Source organism: Rattus rattus, chromosome 8 (genome assembly GCF_011064425.1).
Source record: "Rattus rattus isolate New Zealand chromosome 8, Rrattus_CSIRO_v1, whole genome shotgun sequence".
Lineage (NCBI taxonomy): Eukaryota > Metazoa > Chordata > Mammalia > Rodentia > Muridae > Rattus > Rattus rattus.
In genome coordinates this window covers 48,613,853-48,637,429 of record NC_046161.1, presented here as the reverse complement: position 1 = coordinate 48,637,429, position 23,577 = coordinate 48,613,853, and the positions used below count along the sequence as shown (strand labels likewise).

General features: G+C 48.8%; 1 protein-coding gene across 2 annotated transcripts in view; it reads left to right on the top strand.

Annotated features, from left to right (window-relative positions):
* The first annotated feature begins 9,645 nt into the window (after positions 1-9,645).
* Positions 9,646-23,577, top strand: part of Cib2 (calcium and integrin binding family member 2) — a 16,775-nt gene continuing 2,843 nt past the window's right edge. Inside the window, exons 1-4 of one of the 2 annotated variants that reach the window (XM_032910256.1) lie at positions 9,646-9,883; positions 15,097-15,131; positions 21,043-21,154; positions 22,477-22,624. In XM_032910256.1, coding sequence (XP_032766147.1) covers positions 9,833-9,883; positions 15,097-15,131; positions 21,043-21,154; positions 22,477-22,624 — 346 coding nt within the window. In that variant the 5' untranslated portion in view covers positions 9,646-9,832. The remainder of the gene's footprint in view (positions 9,884-15,096; positions 15,132-21,042; positions 21,155-22,476; positions 22,625-23,577) is intronic. The other variant, XM_032910257.1, reaches the window with a different exon arrangement.

Below are 23,577 nucleotides of genomic sequence, written 5' to 3'. Positions count from 1 at the left end.
ATTTAACCACAGCACAATTTTGGAAGAAAAAGAAAAACCAACGTATTCAGGTAACAATTACCTCAGCTCCAGGAGTGCAATGAAGCTTAAGACATGATTACACTGGTCATTACACTGAGGTTCTTCAAAGTACACATGACTTCATCCATAAAACAAAGCCATTCTCGTTGACTTCAGTGCTCAAGAAGAGAGTCTAGGGAGAATGACTGAGGTAAACACAGTGCCCGTGGGAGTCAGGGTGGGCCTGGTTCTAAGATAACAGAGACTTTGCTTAGGCTGTTGTAAAATACAAATGACATCACTCATAAGAATGAATTTTATGGCTTAACAGCAACGCTCAAGGTTTAGGGGGGAAGGATCTGAGATAACTCGATGCTGGCAGATATGGGCGGAGCCTTTCTCATCAGACAGCAAAGGATCACCAGGCTGTAAACCTCCTCCATTCCTGGCATTCCCGGAAGAGCAGCTACCTCTGTGCGGTTAACCCTCCTGGCTTCTTATCTGTGTGCACAAGGTCTTTTTGCATTTAACATCAACCCACCCCTATAAAGGGTTGCAGCTGGATATTCCCCCTGGCAGGCTCCTCAATTTCAATCAGGAGAGAGGCTGTCCCTTGCAGTATACAATAATAAACACAGTCTGTTGGAGGTCAGACTCTGGTCTCTTTCTGTCTTACGACTCTTTTCTCTGCCTCAGAAAGCCTATGACTGGGATCCCACTTTAAATAGCCAAATCTTAGAAGAACTCTCTAACACCCATATAATCCCATCATCCTCTTGGAAAGACAACACAAGAGGATCACAAGTTCAAGTGTCACTGGGCTACAGACAGAGAGAGTTCAAAGACAGCTAACTTAGAAAGCTCTGTCTCAAAAAGAAAGAAAAAGAGGTGGTGGTGGTGGCTGGGGATAGAATTCAGTGATAGAATACTTGCTTATCTACTTCAGAGGCCCTGGGTTCAATTCCCAGTACCACAGAAAGAAGAAACAAGGAGACAGAAAGAACGTATACCTTATTGTCTTTACTCAAATCCTTTGTAATACCCAAATTAACCTGCAAGTCCCACACTGCCCATGGACCAGTTAACTTCCTGGCATGCTGGGAGTTGTAGTTCTTGGCAAATAACAAAAGCTTCATGGGGAAAGTTCATTGGCCTGTGGGTTTGTCTTTATAATTCCCTGTAACACAGTATCTTGGGGTCACTCACTGAGTTGAAAGTTCTTGGGAATGGTCCTGACCAAAGTCTATCTTGGGAGGTATTTAATAAAGTTTGCTTCAAATTTGCCTTAGATGGTGGGACTGTTTTTTTTTTCTCTTGTGAATCTCAGGAACAACACCTTTTACCTTTTGTCAAATGCAGGCCTTGGCTACTTGCTGACAATTATATGTTTTCCTTCCAAATTTTAAATTCATTGTGAGAATTAGAAATGAAAAACTAACAAACAAAAGGCTAGCATTTCAAAAGCATTTACAAATGTCAGGTTCCACTGCAGTATCCTCGACCCCTACCCCAGGGTCTACTGTCCCACTCCTCCAATTGTGACAAGACTGTAACTGGCTAGGGGCATAGAACCCTTAACAGTGGTAGCTCTGTGTTCTATTTCCTTCCCCGGACAGTGTGGATAGGAAAGAGTTGGGGTTCAGGTCTGTTTTTTCTTTTTGTTTTGTTTTCTTTTGAGACAACGTCTCACTGTGTGGTTCAGGCTGGCATGGAACTCCCTGACTTCCTGTTGAAGCTTCCTACATGCCAGATTACCAGCAAAACCCAGATTTAAACGCACATTTGCCTGGCATGGAGGTTTGTGCCTGTAATCTTCACATTCAGAGACAGGTGCAGGCCAGTTGCTGCAAGTCCCAGGCTGTCTTGTGCTACATAGTGAGCCCTTTCTCAAAATCAGTCAACCAGTGCATCCATCAACATTTGTGGCACTGTGTGCCTTCTCTGAGACCATTTATCTACTAAATAGGAAAGTGACATCAGACTCTTAGACTGATGAGGCGCTTATGAGGTGATTATCTTCAGTTGATGTAAAGTCTGATATGGCCCTACACACCAGGTATGTACTGTCTCCCTTCTCCTTCTAAGCAACACCCCGTCCTCCTCAGGGCTTGTCCTGAACATCTGGAATGGCCAGAGCACAAGGCATAGAGGCTGAAGTGGCACTGGGCCAGTCCCCTTGCCTCTCTAGCTTGCAGTTGGCCTGTCACTCAGGATCTGTATCCCTTGACCTCCCTCACAGTATCTTAGCTTGAAAGAGAAAGCTTCAGTTAGGGCGATGAAAATAGCAATTAGAGGGGATTTTTAAAAAGGAAACTTCCGACTCAAGTTGGCTTCCTGCACTTCCTGTGAGAGCTTTTTGGAGGTCCTGGCTTTTCTACCTAGAATGTGAGGCATGCATCCTAGCAATTACACAAGAATGTTGAAGAACAGGGTCTGAACACGCAGAATCCTGGCTTGCTCCTGGGCACTTTAAGACAGGGAAATCATTTGCAATAATACTGTAGTTTGGCAAGCGCTTCTATTTCCCTAACTCTAACTTTTGAGACAGGGATGTGCAGGCAGAGCCTCTTAAAGGCGCCTGCCTGATGCACATCTTCAGGTCCCCTGGGTCCTAGAGGACAGACCCCACTTCTCTCCCACAGCTAAGGTCTCCTTTGTCTACATTGCATGCAAGAGGGGCAGGTGGCCTTTGAAGACTGCTCAGTAGTTCCCTGGGCTGCTTCACTGCTTCCTGACCACCCCACAGCTCCTGACTGCAACACTCCAGTAACCTCCAGTTCTCTAGGGTGGCCTGTCTGCTGCACTCACCAGGGGCTGACAGAATAAAGCCCCAACCAGTTAGGAAAAGCTACAAACCCTCATGAAGCCCTTAACAAGCCACAGCCTGAGCCCGAGCAGAGGTTCAGGTGTGGTCCAGCAGCAACTAGGAACTCATCAGATGCCTGCAACCTCAGCAACCAATCAGAAACTTAGGGGTACAACTTCCCTCGTGATTTAGAATCAAGAGCCTAAGAAACAAGGCACACCTTGAAGGACTTTTTTTTTATTTTTAATTTAATTTAATTTTTTACTTATTTACTTCATAGCCTGCTCACTGCCCCACCTGCTGGTCACCCCCTCAAACAATCTTCCCCCATATCCTCCTCCCCTTCTCCTCTGAGTGGGTGACCCTCCCCTTGTCCCCCACACACACACACACACACACACACACACACACACACACACACACACACACACACACACACACACACGCATCGCTATTGCACAGTGGCACTTCAAGTCTGTGATGCTAGGGTTTCCTCTCCCACTGAGGCCGGACTAGGCAGCCCAGTTAGAAGAACATATCCTATGTACAGTCAACCCACTCCAATTGACCTACATGAAGACCAAGCTGCACATCTGCTACATATGTGCAGGGAGGCCTAGGTCCAGCCTGTGTATGTTCTTTGGTTGGTGGTTCAGACTCTGAGAGCCCAGGGGTCCAGGTGAGTTGACCGTGTTGGTCTTCTTGCCGAGTTCCTATACTTTTGGGACCCACGATCCTTTCTCCTATTCTTCCACAAGAATCCCAAGCCCTAGCAACTGTTTGGCTGTGGGTGTCTGTATCTGCCTGAGTCAGCTGCTGAGTGGAGCCTCTCAGAGGACAACATACACTTGTTGGCAAACCTCACGCAGTATCAGTAATAGTGTCAGGGATTGCTGCTTACCCATGGGGTGGGTCTCAGGTTGGGCCGGTTATTGGTTGGCCATTCCCTCAGTCTCCGTTCCATCCCCATCGCCTGCATTTCTAGTAGACAGGATACATTTGGGGTTGAAAGTTTTGTCCGTGGGTTGGTGTCTCTATGGCTCCATTGGGGTTCCTCCGTGGCTACAAGAGGTAGCCTCTTTAGGTTCCATCTCCCCAGTGTAGTGAGTCACAGCAAAGGTCACCCCCATTGATCCTCGAGTGCCTTTCTTATCCCAGGTCTCTGTCACATCCTGGAGATCCCCCCCACCATCAGTTGCAGATTTCCATTCATTTTCACGGTTACCTGGTCATCTTTCCTGTCCTTCCCCACACCTGATCCTGAACTCCCCCATTCCCCTCCGTATCCCTCTCTCTCCCAATCCCCTCTCCGTCTGCCTCTTATGACTATTTTATTCCCCTTTCTAAGTGAGATGTAAACTTCCTCACTTGGGAAGGTTCTTCTTATATTGAGCTCCATCTTCGATGCTCAGGGGACATGAGGAGCTTTTCTGAGCTATGATTACAGTGAGACAAAGGCATGAAGTCCCCAAGCAGGGAAGGGTCTCTCCCTTCAGAGCCTTCTCCACCTCCTCTGACTCACGGATATGGTTTCTTTTTTAACACTTTTTTTTTTTTTGCAAACCACATTATTTTGTGCATACGACCACTCGTGAGCTTAGAGGGTGGGGTGAAGCATGTGCGCCAAGATGATATGCTGAGCTCAGAGTAACTTCGCAGAGTGGCTTCTCTTTTTTTACCGTGTGGATTCCAGGTCTGGTCGGTCAGGCTTGGCTGTGTGAGCTCTCTCACTGGCCCTGGTTTGGTTCTGTGATATAGGGTTTTCTTATTGAAATTAGGCTCACATGAGCCTTGTAGCAATCCTCCGGCTTCTGTATTCTAAGTAAAATATTACAGGTGTGTGCCACCAAGTCTCACTTGTTTTGCTCTGTTTGAGACAAGATCTCATTATGTCACCTAGGCTGATCTCAAGCTCAATCCTCCTGCCTCAGCTTCTGAGAGCTGAAATATGGACACAAAAACCACGTACCTGACTACATTTTATTTTCTTATTCATTATTTTTAAACATTATCAATTATTACATTCTCTGTGTTCAGTTTTATTAGTAGCTTTTATTATTTATTAAAAGATTTATTTATTATTTATGTGTGTGTCTATGTGTCTATATGTGCCATGACACAAGTCGAGGTCAAAAAATAACTTTCAGGAGTTGGTGTCCTCCCACCACTTGGGTCTTGGGGATCGAACTCAAGTCATTCAGCTTAGCGCCTTTACCCACTGAGCCGTGTTGCTGGCCCTCTTTTTAAATTGTTTTTGCTTGTTATTACTGTGTGTGTGTCATGTGTGGAGGTCAGAGGACAACTTTTGGGAATTCACACTCTCCTCCCATCACGATTATCTGGAGATCAAACTCAGGTTGTCATGCTTGTAGTAAGTACTTTTATGTACTGAGCCACCTCACTGGCTGAAATCTTACAAGACGAGCATGTCCACAGAGACTTGAGCAGAGGAGAGGAACAATACGGAGCGAATCACATAAAATAGCTGAAGCTTGAAAGACAGCGACAGCTGGAGCGGGCAGGCACAAGTAAAGGTTAGAGGAATGACTGGGAGGAGATGTCCTGGCTTCCCCACAATCCCACCCCAAATCCTCCTAATTAGTTTGTTTTGGGGTGTGTGTGTGTGTGTGTGTGTGTGTGTGTGTGTGTGTGTGTGTGTGTGCATTTTCCTGTGCCTTTACATTTTTACAGTAGAAATATGGTTTCCACCACATGGCTACACTCCCAGCCATCAAGCCTTTATTCTATTCTCACAGGCTGCAGGGTAGTATGCTTGATCTGTGGCTTCCCGATGAGTGGCATACAGCTAGAGAATTGGGGAAGAGACAGTCTTGACAGGATGAGAAATGGACAGGTCTAAGCAGGATCTGAAGAGAAGGGCAGAAGCATCTTTTGGCGGGTGACTAGGATCCCCACAAACCTCTTCACCAAGGAGGATGGCAGGGAACAAAAGGGAAGGGAAAACTTCAAGTGAACACCATTATAGTGTTTCCCTTGTCCGTTCCTCAGGCTCAAGGGATTTTGCAGTCTGTGTTCTCTGACTGTCCATCTGTCCATAGACCGGTGCATGGCTTCCATCAAGCCACCTGAAGTATTGTTCCCAAGAGTAGAAGTGCTATTACAGTTGGAGAGGAGAATGTAAGAAATTATGTATATGTGTATATAACCAATACATAATAAATAGATTGGTATTTAGAATATATGGTACCAATCACTACACTATTTAGCTATACTTCCTCCAGTGTTTGCCACCAAACTAAGTAGGAAGAAATCCTTGAAAAGTTCAGCTGAAGCTACTAATAGACTTTAAACAAGATTTGAAGGGACCCTTTAGCTCCATGTATGTATGTATGCGTGTATGTATATATGTACATATGCATGTATGTATGCATGTATGTATGTGTATGCATGTGCATGTATGTATGCGTGTATGTATATATGTACACATGTATGTGTATGTATGTAAATGTGTGTGTATGTATGCATGTATGTGTATGTGTGTATATATGCATGTGTATATATGTATTGCGTGTGTGTATATATGTGTATGTGTGTATGTATGTATGTATGTATATGCATGGTCACTAGTTGTGCTATCTTCTCAGAGCAGTCAGGGTCTTCTAAGCATGCAGCTTCCCTTGGAAGTGCTGATGACATTCTCCTTTCCCACTCACACCAGCAGTAGGGACTAGGGGGCTCACATCTGTAATTCCAGAACTCAACAGGCTGAGGTAGGAGGGCTGTGAGCTCAGAGCTAGCCTGGTCTACACGGCAAAGCTCTATTAAAAAGAAAAAGAAAAGAGAAAAATACCTAGAACAACCACCACCAAACAATAAGAAACCTGTTATGTAGAAACGTGTCTCAATGATTACAGCAACAAAAACCCAGACTGCATATATATATATATATATATATATATATATGTATATCTTCCCAGTCAAGCTTTAATTATAAGAAAAAGAGTGTGAGGCTGGAGAGATGGCTTCCAGAGGACCCAAACTCAGTTCCAGCCGCCATAGCAGGCCCTCAAAACTACCTGTACCTCTAGTTCCAGTGGACTTGATACTCTGTGCTGATCGCCTCAGGCACTGTACTTATTGCGCACACCCACAGCACACACATATACACATAGTTTAAAAATAATAATTATGGGGGCTGGAGAGATGGCTCAATGGTTAAGAGCACTGATTGCTCTCCAGAGATCTGAGTTCAAATCCCAGCAACCACATGGTGGCTCACAACCCTGTGTAATGAGATCTGATGCTTTCTTCTGGTGTGTCTGAAGACAGCTACAATGTACTTATGTATAATAAATAAATCTTTAAAACATTTTTAAAAGAAGTAAAGGATTGATAAAGAAGAAGCAGCACTTGGGGCTGCAGCGTGAGATGGCTCAGCTGGTAAGAGCACTTGCTGCTCTTTTACAGAACCTGAGTTTGGTTTCCAAGAACTCATATCTGCCAGCTCATAGCTGTCTGTAACTCCAGTCCAGAGAATCTAACACCCTTTTCTGGTCTCCACTGGTTTTTACATATTAACATGGCAGACACATAGACGTAACGCACATAAAAATAAATCTTAAAAAATTTAAGAGTAGAACATCATGGCCCCCAAAGTGATATAAGTCAGGCAAAACTGGGCAATATTGGTGTTTAGGTTTTGTTTGCTTTTGTGGTGGTGCTAGGGACTGAACCCAGGTCCTCCCGCATGCTAGGCTAGTTCTCTGCCACTGCACTACTTCCCAGCTAGTTACTTTTAGTTACTATATTTTGTTTTCTGAGATTAAGGTCGTATGTACTCCAGGTTGGCCTGAATCAGCTGAGTAGCTAAGGATAACCTTGAACTTCTGATCTTCCTGCCTCTGTCTCGAGTGCTGGGATTACAGGAGACCACGGGACCACACTCATGTAGCTGATCTCAGCATTGGCAGCTCATGATGCCTTCCAGCACGGCCACCCAGAGCCTTTGACTCAGGTTTTATGCGGTCTGGTTGGCTCAAGTATAGACAGTAAGGGCAACCAACCCCACTGCTAGGAGTCTTCCTCGAGGACCACTGATGGGCCCAGGGTTGCCGGGACTCCCGAACTTCCATGTTTCTGGGAGGGCTTTTTTCAGTGGTCACCGTGATAGGGTGGCTGAAGATAGCCAATTATAAAAAACAAAAAACAAAAAAACAAAAAAACCATCAAGTCTCTCTCTATATATCTCTATCTCTATATCTATCTATCTATCTATCTATCTATCTATCTATCTATCTATCTATGCTTTGTTTTTGAGACAGGGTTTCTCTGTGTAGCTCTAGCTGTCCTGGAACTTACTTTGTAGACCAGGGTGACCTTGAACTCAGAGATCAGCCTGCCTGTGCCTGTGCTGGGACATCTGGACTGAGGCTTTGGTTTTTTTTAATAAAGGTTCCTGTGCCCAGTTGATTATATAGTGAATAAATCTGTATGTTTGTCTGACCTAAATTTGTTTTTACGACAAATTAGTGTTTAGATTCAGACTGACACTCTAAAAGGGTTTTATTTCCCTTACGATGCATTTAATTAAAACCCTTAGGAAACATTCTGGGATTTCTCTGGATGTAGTAAGCTCTTTGGATCTTCTCAAGTAGCAAAGGAAGCCAGGCACACCTTTCCTCCTCCTGAGATGCCCCCACATTCTGGGTGCTTGACAGACTTGCAGTCTTTACACTACCTCTCCCCACCCTCACTTCGCCCCCCATTTCTTCTTTTCCCTATTGGGGACAGAGCCCAGGGTCTCCTGAATATTTTGGGAGCATTCTATGGCGGCTCCATCTCCTGCCCTCCAAGAGGATTTGAGAGGTCAGTGTCTCAGACTCATTCCTCTGGTAAAGGAGTGCTTGCCCAAGGCAAGCACAGGTTGCAGAAAGCAGGTCAAATCTAGATCCTCTTGTAACCAGTCTGGCAGAAAGGCAGACATTCTAAAGAGACACTTGTATCTCTCTATCCACCTATCAGACTGTTGAAACAATGGCCCTCAAAGAGATGGGAATTTCCATAGAAATCTCATCCTGGGGGAAGGGAAATGGGTTAGCAAGAGGGGAACTTGTCTCCTGGAAAGGAATTGTCCCCCCCCCCTTTATTTTATTTTTTTCAATGTCTTAATATATAGATAGACCTGGCTAGCTTAGAACTCCCTATATAGGTCATAGTTCCACCTGCCTCTGACTCCCTAGAAGAAGGCTGCAAACAATGATGTTGGGTCAGTGGCAGTCAGGGCCATCTTGGCTAGGACAGCTTAGATGAGCATATCCTTGGCCTTCTCTTTAAACTCTGATCTCGATTTAAGACCTCAGAGTCAGATTTGGGGGATTCAATGTGGTCGCATTGAATAAATTTTCTTTTACTGTTTTTGACTTTCAATCTGGCTTTTTAAACTAGCTTTTTGAGGATGGGTCTGGTGGGAAGTAGATTGTGACTGCGCAAGCTCAGTAACACACCCATTCTCAGTGGGATCAGAGGCTGGAGGATTTGTCCACTAATCCATGGGCTTTTCTGGCTCACAGACACCAGGATTGACCTGGGTGCTGCCTGTCAGAGTGCTAGTTGAAACCAGAGGTACAGACAGTGGCCAGGAGTCAGGCGGCCTTCTGAGGACACCGCTTGGCCATCCCAGTGTGCTGCAAGAGCTCAGACTGAGCAGGCCTCTGTCCCCAGGGAGAAGTCACCTCCCGGATCGCTCTAGACAGGTCTAAGGCTCCGCCTCCTTCCCCCAGACTGCGCCTCCGCCCCAATCCGCCTCCGACCCCGCCCCTCCGGCCCCGCCCCCGCCTTAGGAACGCCCCCGACCCAGGCCCCGCCTTCGCCTCCCCAGCCCTTGCACCCCTCCCACTGAACTGCGGGACCAAGCGGAGCGGGCAAGCCTAGGCTGGCGACGCTGCCCGCTCCCGGGCTGGCAAGGGCCGCGGGCGCGGGGCTCGGGGCTCCAGAAGCCGCCGATGGGAAGCAGCAATCGAAAGGGCGAGAGACGACGCCGCGGCCATCCATACCACCGCGGTTACCATGGGGAATAAGCAGACCATCTTCACAGAAGAGCAGCTGGACAACTACCAGGTGAAGTCGGCGCGCCTCGGCCCCTGCAGTCCTCCTTTCTGTCCTTTTCCCAGGCCTCGCAAAAGCGGACTCACCGAGGTTCAAACTCTGCCGCTGTCTTCAGCGCGCAGCGTCACCTTGGGCGGATGACTTGATGAGCCTCAGTTTCCCAGGCCCGGGATTGCATTCCCGTTAGAGTATTCTGTCAGATGCGCCTCACCCACTCCTTCTCTTCCTTATTGACCTTCTTCCTGCCCTCCCTGGCTGGACCTTAACCATTTTTTCCAACTCAGTGGGCATGACCCCCATCCCACAAAGGTCTTGGAGTAGGGGGAGGACAAGAGGCCCCAAATGCAGTTTACAGGATGGGGTGTGTTGTTTATCTGTTATAACTGGAGGAAGGAGGCTACATACCCATATCCTTTAACCTACTTTGTGATCCTGGCAGCCCTTTCACCCCGGATTCTTCCAAGTTCAGAGCTAGCTGTCCGTATCAGTGATCTCAAAGCCCCCAGCCACGTGAAAACTTTCTATAGGTGTAGGAGGAAACCTTCTCTCCTGGCTGGCCCAGAGTCTTGCTCAGCTGCCTTAGCTCACCGTGTAATGTCTCCTGTCTTCCAAGGTACAGTTGTGGAGTCTTCTTTGTGTCTTCTAAACAGATTGGTTTGGAGTGTTATGTCACTTGTGTTCCAACCTTCTCGAATATTCAGTTAGCACGGAGTGGTTACCTCCAGTATCACCCAAGTGATAGAATATATATTGAGAAAAGTCCTAGTGGACAAGGGAGGGCAATAACTCTTGCTTTTGGAAGGTTCAGGAACAGGACAGAGCTTGCATAGGGCCTTGGGAAGTCTGGATTTTTGCCCAGAAAGTTCTGGAAGGAGGTGTTTTAAGTGGAGGTAGACGCAGGCCAACAGCCCAGACCCGGGAGAGAAGAGCGGTCTGGGGAGGTGGGGAGCCTGCATCCCCACTCAGACTAGCCTGACATTGGGTTACTAGTCAGACCCAGTCCAGTGCTGAGTTCTGATCTTTTGCCAGGGCCCAACTAGACCCTGCCAGGGAGAGGAGAGCCATGAAACACAAGAGCCCCACATCTCTTTCCTTCTGGCTCTCTAGCATGCTCAACCAGGGCTGGGTGGGGGCCCCAGAGTTACATTCCCTTTTCCAAGCAACTCTGGGTTTCCTGAAACTTCACAGTCTGATGGTCTTCCCTCCCTGAGGCAAGATGCCTCAATCCCCGGTCTCAGATATCCGTGCAGGTTCCCAAAGTTTCGGCTACTGCCCTGGCCACTTTTGTGCATGGCACACCCATTCCCTCTTCCCCTCACGAGCCTACCACTGCCTTCCCCAGAGCCCACTGTATTGCTCCAGCCATTCCAGCTCTTTGCCTCAGCCCATGTCTTAAATTGAGAACAAGCCCTGTGTATGACTCAGCCTACTTTGCATCTCACCTCGAGATCCCCTCATCCATCTCAAGAGTGTATCCCTGGTGAGCCCTCCAAGGACAGAGGACTAATGGGAGTTTCCTCCCCTCCTTGGGTTCTTGACTCTAGCCAGCGTTCTGTAGTCTTCTCTTTTGTCCCTCTTCTCTTCGTTCCCTTCTTCCATCCCCCATGTCCTCTTTCCTTCTTCCTTCACCTTTCTTTCAAGAGATAGCAAACACCCCACTATAGTTGGATTGATTGCACTAGCCAGGCCCCTGAAGGAAGCCCTAAGAAGCCATCCGTTGGACCTGGATGGATGAACAGATATAAACACTGTGCCCAGCTCTAGCAGGAACTTTGTAAAACAGATACGGCCACCTTCTCTCCAGCTCATCCTGGCCTGCTCTGGGTTCAGCTGGTCTCCAACTTCATTTCTTTCTCTCTCTGTTTTGAAATCAGATTTACTCATTTTATGGGTGAGTATTTTCATGTATGTACGTGACCCTGTAGGCGACTGTTGCCCATAGAGGCCAGAGAGGGCATTGGGTCCCTGGGACTTGAGTTATATGTGGTTGTAAACCACCATCCAGGTATTGGGAATTGAACTCAGGTGTTGTGTAAGGGCGACAACTGCTCTGAACCCCTAGCCATCTCATCCAACTTCATTTCTGACTTCAAGCCCCAGGCACCCTGCAGGGCTTCCGGTCAAACTGGTGTTGTCTCTGCTCCTCAGCAGCAGGCTGTCTAGGTCTCACATCTCCAGGAAGAGCTCCTTGATCTCACCCTGGGAGTACACAGTGGGCCTGTGACACATCCTTCTCCAGTCCTTCCTCTGAATGGTTCCTGCCTGGCAATGTTGCTGTCTGTACCCTCTCTTCCTGAGAAACATTTTCTAGGCACAGAAGAGGCTTGTGAGGAAAAAGGAAGGAAGGAAGGAAGACAAGCACGTCTATCATACAGTTCAAGAACCACAAAGAACTCCATATAGGGATTCTGAAGTCCTGGGTTCAAGTTGTAGTTGGGCAGTTGACACTGGGAGTTGATGAGTTGATGTTCTCTTCTGGGCCCAGGTTTCACTTCTGTGGTGGGAATTCTTAATAATCAAGACTGTCTGGGGACCAACTGAGGCCATGCTGGAACCTGACCTCCAGCTGTTTGGTGATGGGTAGGGGTATACCCAGGCTGTGCCGGCAGAGCCAGAGAGGAGCCCTGTCTCCTTTATAGGCACAGAGAGTGGCTTGGCTCTTGACCACTGCTGTAGGCAGGCCAACTAGATAAGAAGCAGCCGCCAGATAGAGCTCTTGAATTGAGAGGGGAGGGAAGTGCTGGAGAGGACAGGGAATTGGTGGCACATACATTGGAGGCAGAATTAAATTTTGGAAATTACCTTTAGGCTTCTACTAGTAACTAGAAGATCCCAGCCTGGCCTGTTTGGTGCTTCCAGAATCCTGACCCCCAATTCTCCCAGTCCAGCCGCGCCCCTCCCTCCACACCCCTCTTACCCCCGCCCCCAGACACAGTTTTCACATCTGTAACACAGGGAAATAGCACCAGGGTGGTGCCAAAGATGAGATGAAACTGGCAATTTAGAGTCCCTCTCGCAAGATGCATGGTAATTGTGTACTGGCTGTGAGGTGGTTCTCAGCCTGGGCTGTACTTTCGAATCACTGAGTGATGGGGTGAAGTGGGAGCTCTGGGGGATTGAACCTAAAGCTTTCTATGTGCTAGGCACTCTATTACCCTTGATGTGTATCTCCGTGCCTAGTCTTTGACAGTATCTCACTCAGTAGTCATGGCAGGTCTTGAACTTGTGACCCTCCTTCCTTAGCCTTCTAAGTAGTTAGGATTACAGGCCTGGTTAGAAGGACTGAGTGGCTTTAAAGGCCACTGATGCCCAGAAGGATGTAGGAACTTCCCATTTCATTGGTCTGAGGGGTGGCAAGGTGTCCAGGTATTTTAAACTGCTCCTCAGGGGACACTTCCCTGGAGATGTTCTCTTGCTAGTAGGAATCAGCACACTGGGAGTGCTTTTAAAATGGAACTACATACCTAGAGTTTTAGAGTCTACATTTCTACCATATTCCCAGGAGGCTGCTGCTATGACTCAGGCACCGTTTCTTAAAGAGCAGTGCCCAGAAGGTGAGTCTAGTTGTGCTCAGGACACATGAGTCAGAATTCATGGGAAAATTGCTTTGGTAGCCGCACTCCTGAGGCATCTGTATATGTAGGAGGAACTCAGGGAATATGTAGGAGGAACTCTGGGAATATGTGGGAGGAACTCTGGGTATATGTAGGAGGAGCACAGGGAGACTGGAGCCAAGACTCTCTCTCCCCTAGTCCAGTTCTGTGACTGGACTAGTGACTGGTTAGTTAGCAGAGCCCTGGCCCTTTCCACTTGGTTCCTTCAGCTGGCAGAGCTAGCCCTCTAGATAGGCAGGGTGTTCCTAGGAAGCTTTGCCAGGCTGTCTTTGCTGCCTGATCTTGGTGTCTGAGAACAGCCAAGGGACCAGCCCATATGCCCTCAGCCTACCTGCCTCTTGGCCCTGTCAGGCAGGGAGTTTTCTGTCTGCATTGGTTCAGGATGGGGCTGCTGCTTCCCAGCCTGAGCTTTTCCTGACTACTACAGAGGAGACATCACCAGAAACAAAGTTGAGTCCCCCAGGAGAAACCCTTGAATTTCCGAGATGGGCACAGCCTCATGGAGTCCTTCCTCTTCATCCAGTAGACAGCAAGTAGCCTGGAAAGACATTCACTAGGCCTCGTGGGAACCTGGAAATTGCACACATCTTCCTCTTTGCCTACACAGAGGCAGCAAGGAAAACCCCAGCTATTGTGCACATATGGTGGGCATCCTCTTTGGCCCACCTCAATGTGCAATCCAATCCTGCCAGCCTGGTGTCTAGTAGCTCCAGGTCTTCCAGAGCCAGCCTGGCTGTTGCTGCACCCTGGGCTGTGTCCTTAACCCCCTCATCAGAGCAGTTCTGCTTAGCATAAGGCCCCAGGAGGCCCTGTGGGCTCTGGGCTCTGCAGAGTCTGAGGCTTTCTTCCTTCATGCACAACAGTGGGCAAAGGCAGAGGAGCTAGACCGCAGGAGATAAATGGAAAAGCCCTGCTTTGGTGGACATTTGAAGTCCCATTGGGCCGCTTTCACGTCCTCTCTCCTCAGCCTGACATAGTAACCATTACCTAAGACTCTTGGCCATGAACAGATGTACCTCAGCCAGCCAGAAGGTCCTTAAAAAGAGTTCACTCCCCTCATCTGGGCTCTGCCCCCATACCTCAGGCCCTCCATCTTTCTCCTGCCCCCCTCAGTGTGATATCCCTTGTCCTTGCAACCTAAGATCATATGCCTGGAATCATAAGTTCCCAAACTCAGGACTGATGCCCACGGCTACTAGGATGTCCACTTTATACTGCCTGCTCACGTGACTTGGTGTTCTCAGGGCCTCAGGTAATGTGCCGAGGCCCCCGTTGATCCTCTCTACAGTGGTCTCTAGAATTGTCTAGTAGCTACCCCCTACTCTCCCACCATGTACCCCCTTGGCCTTCAAACCTACTGTGGCCACTTGTGTTCCTCTTTGCTGAGTACCCAGCCCCACCTCACCTCCTCATCACTGTCCTGGGCCCAGTTGGCAGGGCAGTGGATCAAAAGTTTCTGGAAGCATCTTCTGGACCTAGAATTGGCTGTCCCTTCTGGAAAGGAATGGGGAGGAGCAGTAGGCATGTTCTGCTTTGGGTCCAGGGCTGTTGGGTGAGGCCCCATGGCTGTACGTGCTCTAAGAGAACACCATTTGTGTATTCCCTCCACAGGACTGCACTTTCTTCAATAAGAAGGACATCCTCAAGTAAGTATGGGTTCTTATCTATCTCTCTGGGGCTGAGGCTGTGGTAGGAGTGGGGTCTTTTAGGACCTTAGGGATCTCCATCTTTTAAGCTAGGGGCTCTAATCATCCTCTGGTTTCAATGTCTGTCACTCCTGGGACGTCCAAAAGCCAACGGCATGCCTACCATGCCTGAGCTGTTGCCAGGGTCTCCAGGACAGCCCCTCTCCTTGTGATGTAAGGCAGAGATCCTGAGCGGGAGACACTGCAGTGTTGTCAGTCTCAGACCAGTGAGCAGCTATTACAGGATGCTAGGAAACCTGCAGCCATTGCTGGCCCTCTCTACCTAGGCTATCCGGTGTCACTAAAAGCCAGCAAAGTCTCAGGATCAGTTTCCCTGGAGATCGATGTCTCAGGCTGGGGCTACAGCCTGGTCCAGCCTCCTCAGAGAGTTGTGCTGGTGGTTTTTGTTTTTGTTTTTTTTTTTTCACTCCCCTGACCACTGTGTGGACAGTGCTCCTCTTCCAGCCTACCATTCTACCTTGTCACTTGGGTAGACGTAGGATACCCCGTTCTCACCCCTTAGGGGGTCAGACTTCCCAAGATTCAATCTCAGGGCCTGAGCTCTCCTCCCACATCCGCAGCACTGGAGGGAGACTTATGGCCTCAGCGAGGTTTGGCCCTCTGGAGTCTCCCTTTCTGGGGTTCTGGTTCCACTATCCAGAGGCAGTGGTCAAAGGTGCAGAACCTGAACAATGGAACTATCCTGAATGTGTCCTCAGTGAGGATTTCCGGTGCTGACCCTGACCTTCCAGAGTTCTTGGGACAAGACCTCCTTTTAGTAGGAACTCCATAGGAATCTTTTATTGGTGTGCCTTCGACCCCCTCCCCCCAGCTTGGTACACGCTGATTCTGGGCTGCTTGTGCTCTGAGGCTCACCATGTTTCTGTTCTGGCCCAAGTCCTTGCCACTCCAGCACTAACAATGCTCTCTTAAAGTCAGTCAAAGCCTGTAGAGTCATAGGCTCAGTAACTGGCCCCCACTGGGACAGAATTCAGATGTCTCTACCCATGCCTGGTGCCTGGCCATGGTGCCTGGTGGCCATCAGTGATAAGAGGTGGGAGGACAGGACACAGGTGGATGTTCCAGGCTGGCAAAATGCAGAGACAAAAGCACAGTCCTGTGTCTCCCTTTCACCCCCCACCCCCATGTACCAGTCTCTACTGAGATCAGCAAGGTTACCCTTAGGAAACGATGGCTCAAGACCAGGCCAAGAGTTGGGACTGGTCTGACAGGCCTTTGGAGGCGTCTCTGGAAAATGAAGGAAGGGCACTTAGGCAAGGGTCCCTGGGTCTCGGCAGCCCTGGCCTTTTTATTTCCACACGAGGGAAAGAACAAGCGTCAGGTCCCCTCGTGGGTGAAGGAACCTTCCAGGTATCTGGACACCCTGCCTGAGCAGTTTCCTGTCTTGTTTCTGGGTGTCACTCCCAGCAGAGGCCCACCTTACTGACCCTTGCAGCCCTGTCAGGCCAGCCCTTCTCCTCTGCTCACATCTCAGGGAGGTCCAGAGATGCTAAGGAGCAAAGACGACCCAGCAATGCCCAGCAGGTCAGTGGCAGAGCTAGCCTGACAGACCCTGCCTCTGTTGGTCCGCCCCCCTCCTTCCCTACCTGGCAGCAGCTTGTTTCCTTGGTAAGCTGCACCCTGAGTACTGACCAGATGGCAGGGAGGAAACCTGAGCCCGAGGTTCCTCTGTCAGTGACTCAGATCACAGATAACCATGGTCCCCTGCTCACCTGCGTCCTCTACCTACAAACCCCGTAGATCCCGGTACTCTCTAGGCACAGCTCTTCTATCCCAGCATGGAGGTGGGTGGGCAGCCCACCCCACCCATCCCCCACCCCTTTCAGCTTCCATGCTTCCTGTGGGTAAGAGCTTAGTCCTTCAGCCCCCTTGTCCTCAGTGGCACTTGGTTCCTGAACAAGTGGACAGGAATCCTGTCCCCCCACCGCCAGAGACAAGCTCGTTCAGTGACACCCTGAGGGGTCTGCTAAGTGATTGCTTTATTATTTATCTTCTTTACCTTTAAGAAAACGTATGTAGGAGGCTGGGGACTTAGCTCAGTGGTAGAGCGCTTACCTAGGAAGCGCAAGGCCCTGGGTTCGGTCCCCAGCTCGAAAAAAAAAAAAAAAAAAAAAAAAAAAAAAAAAAAAAGAAAAAGAAAACGTATGTAATCTATTTTAATTACTTTTTATTTATCTTTATTGTACACGAGGTGTCTGAAACTTAACTGCCTGCAGGGCCAGCCTGCACCATGAGTAAAGGAAGTGGGCCAATGCCTGGATCATTGCTGCTGCAGAAATAACTGCTCCCAGCCCAGCAGGAGCACCAAACGAATGTACAGTGTGAAAGTCTTCCCGTGTGTAAACGTTGGCAAATAAACTTGCAAATTTAATTATTTAATCCTCTCTCTTCTAAAAATGTAGCGTATTTAAAACCCCATGTGAGAGCCAGGCATTCGTGTCGGCTGTTTATGACTTTTCAGAGGAATCCATCTTTCTCCTAATGATTCCAAACGCTGCGTGTCAGAGGCCACAGCTCAGTAACACTCGTCTCAGTCTGGTGCCAGTGCCTTGTCTGTCTGTCTGTCTGTTTGTGTTTTCTTACGGTGGGGAGCACAGGAGGCAGGTAGTTAAGACAAGGCCTTGCTGGAGAGGGTTGTCTGGTTTCTAACCTTTGCAATGCCTCTGTTTCATTCTTTGGGCTCCAGGTGAGAGCTTGGCTTTGTCTCTCCCTTTCCCTCTCCTCATCAGTCTCCCTTCTGTTCTCTCTTTGTCTGTTTATCTATTACTTATGGATTTTTGGTTTGGGGGGTTTGGGAGTTGGGCTTTGTTGTTGATTTTTGGTTCGTTAGCTGGTGTTTTGTTTTTGAGAAGGGGTCACCCTATATAGCTTGGGCTGGCTTTGAACTTGGACTCCTCCTCCTGCTTTAGCCTCCTTAGTGGTTGAAGGGCTCTATGAGCTTCCAAAACCACCCATGGGGCTTCCACATCTGCTTCATGCAGCTAGAGCAGTAAATTGTCGTTTCTGGTTCTCAGGTCATGACAGGACACAGGTGTATACATTTTCTTTTTTCTTTTTTTTTTAAACCCGGTGCTCTTTATTAAGGGAAGTGACATAGATGTAGATTCTTTCTTTCTTTCATTCACTCACTTATTCTTCCTTCTTTCTTTCTTTCTTTCTTTCTTTCTTTCTCTCTTTCTTTCTTTCTTTCTTTCTTTCTTTCTTTCTTTCTTTCTTTCTTTCTTTCTTTCTTTCTATGACTTTCCTCCCACAGCAATTCGGATTTTCAGATTCTTCTTCGTGGAGTTCCTTAAACATTTCCAGCATTGTTCTAGTTATTTTCTTTTCTAAATTTTTAATGTTTTTAAAGAATTGTTTATTTTATATGCACCGAGTGTTCTTTTTCCTGCATGTATGCATAGGTACCACGTACATACATGCCTGGTGCCTACAGACTTCAGCAGAGGGGACCAGAAGAGGATGTTGGGTCCCCTAGAGTTAGAGTCACAGGTGGTTGTGAGCCATACTGTGGGTGCCGAGAACTGAACCCAGGTCCTCAGCACGAGCAACAAGTGCTCTTAACTGCCAAGCCTTCTCTCCAGCCTCATATTGTGTGTGTGTGTGTGTGTGTGTGTGTGTGCGCGCGTGAGTGTGTGTGTGTGTGTGTGCTATACATGTGTGAATGCCTGAGGAGGTCAGAGGTGTCAGATCCCCTGGGGCTGGAGTCTCGGGGTGCTTGTGAGTGCTGGGATGGTGACTCAGATCCTATGGAAGAGCACATGCACTCAACCAGAGTCATCTCCAGCCCCTAGCTGTTGTTTTAGAACAATACTCCAGGGCAGACCCTGGCTCCTCACTCTTTGGGAGCACCCATAGCCTGATCCCGTGCCCACCTCTTCTGGGGCATCGTTGGTAGGCAAATAAGAGTGTAGAAATAACTATAGTCTGATGCCCGGTGGTTTATGTATGTGTGCAGACTCGTGTATGCATTTGTGTGCATGGGTGCACATGTTTTGTTTTTTTCTTTCTTCCTTTTCTACTTTTTGGAGACAGGGTTTCTTTGTGTAGTCCTGGCTGTCCTGGAACTCACTCTATAGACTAGGATAGCCATGAACTCAAAGATTCATTTCCCTCTGCCTCCTGAGTGCTAGGATTGAAGCCGCCTACCCCTGCTGCATGGGTACATATGTGCATGTGGGTACATCAGTATGTATATGCCCGTAGAGGCCTGAAAAGAACCTCAGATGTTGTTCAAGCGCCTCCCTCTTTGTTTTGAGACAGAATTTCTCAGTGACCTGGACCTTACCAAGTAGGCAAGGCTGGCTGGTCCGACCTCGGGGTCTGCCTGTCTCCTACTCCTCAGCGCTGGGGTTAAAATATATGTGTGTGTGTGTGTGTGTGTGTGTGTGTGTGTGTGTATGTGTGTATGTGTGCATGTGTGCATGTGTGCATGTGTGTATATATATATCAGGGATGGAGAGATGCCTCAGAGGCTCAGAGCACTTGCTGTTCTGACAGCAGACCCAGGTTCAGTTTTCAGTTCTCCCACAGTGGCTCCCAACTACCTCTAAGTGTGTATGTGGAGCACATACACAAACGAAGGCAAAACACTCCTCCAGGTAAAATAGAATAAATTTGTCTTTAAAAAAATTAAATACATAAAATGTTAAGATTTTTAAAAACAAAACAAAAACAAAAACCCAAGGCTATATCACTGTGCTTGGTCTCTTCCTTCCTTCTTTCCTTCCTTCCTTCTTTCTTTTCTTTTCTTTTTTTCTTTTTAAATATAGGTTCTGGGCATTGAACTCAGGTCCTTCCCTGACTTTACTGACCGAGCCCCAGCCTACCAGAGAGTTTTATGAACTCTGTCCTATTTAATTCACACAAATGTGGAAAATGTTAAAAAGGTTCCAATTTCTGGCTGAAAATTATTTTCTGCAGTTACTCCATTTACCCAAGGTCACCCCACTAGCTAGTGAGTGGCTTAGCTGCGTTTCCAACCTCAGCCTGGCTTGAAGCTCCTGCTGCAGCAGCCCTCACAACTTTGGGGGCACAGGCTAATGTCCAGAGGCATCAGCATCACCCCTAGCACAGGGGGAGGGGAGTAGATGTTCAGGTCTAGTCCGAAATGTAATCAGAAACACCGTGGATCTGTTAAGGATGAGCGGATTAGCCAAATGCGGCAACCTCAGCCTGGGGAGGCTGCAAAGGCTGTCCAACCAAACAAGAGGCTTGCCAGACCAGGCCACACGGTGAGGCTGTCAACCCCTGCCTCCTCCAAAAAGCACATGAATTGCAAAATAAGCATTTATTTCGTTGCAAGGACTTTTTATAAAAAGAAGGGTAATGTTCCTCAATGCAGGGAATAACAGGACATTTGAGTGTCCTCTTGCAGAAAGTCCCAGCTCTCATCTGGCCACACTGGTGTCTTCTGACCCTCTCTCACACGAAGAATAGGATATGGGGGTTTCTCCTTTCTGCTCTACCCCCTGGGACCTTAGATCCTTTGATGGAGATGTGTTCTTGGAGAGGAACAAAATCAGGAGGGTGAGGGGAGAGAGGATGAGAGAGACAGAGAGGATGAGTGAGGGAGGTGGGGGCAGTTGCCCAACTGGGGGACAGGGAGGAGGTGATGACGGTGCTGGTGCATGTGTGTGTGCTTGGGAAGCAAGGAGGACCTGGTCAGTTGGGTCATCTGCACAGGGATTTGCCAGAGCCTGCTTCCCCTCCAGGCTATGCCCATTGTGGACAGAGCAGACAGCCTCCTATTGTCCCCTCACTAGCTCTGGGATAAGGACCTAGACAGGGAGGCACTGGGTCACTGGGCTCAGGGTCAGTAGCCTCTAGTGCCTTTCCTCTGCTTCTCTCAAAGGCTTCATGCACGGTTCTATGAGCTGGCTCCCAACCTCGTCCCGATGGACTACAGGAAGAGCCCCATTGTCCACGTGCCCATGAGCCTCATCATTCAGATGCCGGAGCTCCGGGTAGGTGAGAGGATGCTGCTGGTGGCTGGAGCACGGGGGATCCATGTCCAGGCAGGGAGTAGAGGCTCAGCTCCAGACTGCCACCTGGCTCTAGCCATTGTGAATGTGTTTGCCCCGAATGGACCAGCGAAGCTCTGTGTGCCTTGGTTTCCCAATACACACGATGCATAAATGAGTTATGGAAGGGTGTGGGGCTTGGTAGGTGTCCTCTGGATATGTGGCTGCCCACTGCCCAGCCACTGGCCTGTGTCCACCTGCTTGTCCCTATGTGGAATAGCCTAGGCTAAACTCAGCAAACCTTGGTATGTTCTTTTAGATAATTTGTCTTTCATTCCCTGTCTGGCCATGGTTTCTTGGTCATCTCTAATGACAAATCTCAGACTGGAACTTCCTGGGAGTCTTTTTGGAATGTTCATTTGTATTTGGGCTATGTGGGGTAGGCTCAGCCAGCTCCCAATAAGTCTGTGTGAGGGTCCTTGGGTCACCTACATATGGAAAGTTTCTTGAGTTTTTCAACATGGGATATAGAAAAGTTACTCCCACAGTAAGAGAGCACCAGGCACAATTCCACAGTGCTGTGGGACTTGGCAGGCCTGGGATGTATGGCTTACAGTAGGGTCAGAGCTACATGGCATCGCCTTGGGCTGGCATCTTGACTCTGTCCTGAGAGGTGAGAAGCAGAGGCTTAGCCCCAGAAATCACTGCCTGTCTTCAAGGGAGTAGGAAACCGTGAGGCACTGCAGGGTCTTGGTCTCCAGGTCTGTGGGGCTGATCCAGGCTGAGGAAGGAATGTAGGTCCCTGACACTTTGGCATGACGGGGAGGAGCAGAGGCGGGTGCTGGGAATGAGAACACATGGGCTGTGTGGCTGGAGGCATCAGAACCACCTCTCGCTGCTTGTGTTGGTCCAGTTTCCTGACATCGTGGGACCTCACTTCCACTTCCCACCTGTCTGGCCTGAATTAGCCTGGACTGAAGGTTTCCTGGAGTCATTGTCTTTGTTTGCTGGGGACGCAGCCCAGTAGGTTGAGGAAGGAGCCTGCGTGTGTGCCTCTGAACAGTGGGACTGTTGGCATGCAGGCCCCTCTGTGCTTGCGGTGCTCATGTACACATCCTGTGTAGGGTGAGAACGTGCTAGCTGAGCCAGATCCCAGAGCAGCGCCTTACACTTCTAACCTGGAAGCTCCTCCAACAGCCCGTTAAGTAGCTGTGGTTGTTGCCTCTCTGAAGGCCACACGTGCAGGCTGTCACAGGCTAACCCTCAGACTGGCTTGAGCCCCCTGCCTTACCTACCCCAAGTGACGGGGCTGTGCTTTTCTTCAGGAGAATCCTTTCAAGGAGAGGATTGTGGAGGCTTTCTCTGAGGACGGTGAGGGGAACCTCACCTTCAATGACTTTGTGGACATGTTCTCTGTGCTCTGTGAGTCGGCGCCTCGGGAGCTCAAGGCGAACTATGCCTTCAAGATCTATGGTAAGGAAGGGCTGGCAGCAGGGCCGAACCGCGTTGCTGAAAGGAGCCGTGAGCCATTGCGACATCCGGTTATCGCTGGGTACACTAAGGCTGCCCTTTGAGGAATGACTGCCTTGAGGGCACAAATCATGCCTGAGGCAGACACATCTTCAGAAAGACTCACCGGCTCTCGGGGCGGAGGGTGGGGTGGAGATTAAAATGAGGAATATGATGTCAGGGACTAGAGGACTAGGGGAGATTCGTCCCCTGGGACAAAAGGACAGGCACGCCAACAGAGTGCGCAGTAAGGCTTGCCAATATAGTGATTGGAGTGTGGTGGGAGGGATCTGTGAGAGTACAGCGAACTGTGAGGAGTTTGGGCTCAGTGCTCAGGGCCGGGACATTGCAGGGTTCAGACAGGGAAAGGCAGGCAGTGAAGGGCAGTTGTGTTCTAGAAGGATCACTGGGAAACTTCGATATGCAAACTAGAAAAGTCAGGCTAAATCTAGGGGCCGGACTTCTTGAGACATGCTGATAAGCCAGGCAGAGAGGGAAATCCTGAAGCTGACGGGCCAGAGATAGGGTCATCCCATTTCTCCAGCCTGCTGACCCACCGGCCACTAGAGGGCGCTGCATACACTCAATTTTCCCAGAGCTAATGGAAACTACCACACTGCTCACTTTCTGTGTCTTGAACTTTTACTGGGCCATATGAAAAGACTCCGAACCTTCCTGCACCTTTGAGAAGCTGGTGGATGTTAAAGCAGTGGGACCGTCAAGGGCTGTCTGTTAATTTTGTGCTGTCACATTTATTTCAAAGGACTTTGGTTTAGGTACACAGTGCAACACACGGTGTTTGCCTATGAGAAAGCAGACCCTGCCTGTCCAGCTCCATAAATGTAGCTTCGAAAATTGCACCCATTATCCTTAAGCCTAGGACTCCACTGTGCTGTCCCTGGGAGAGGCTGTCGTCT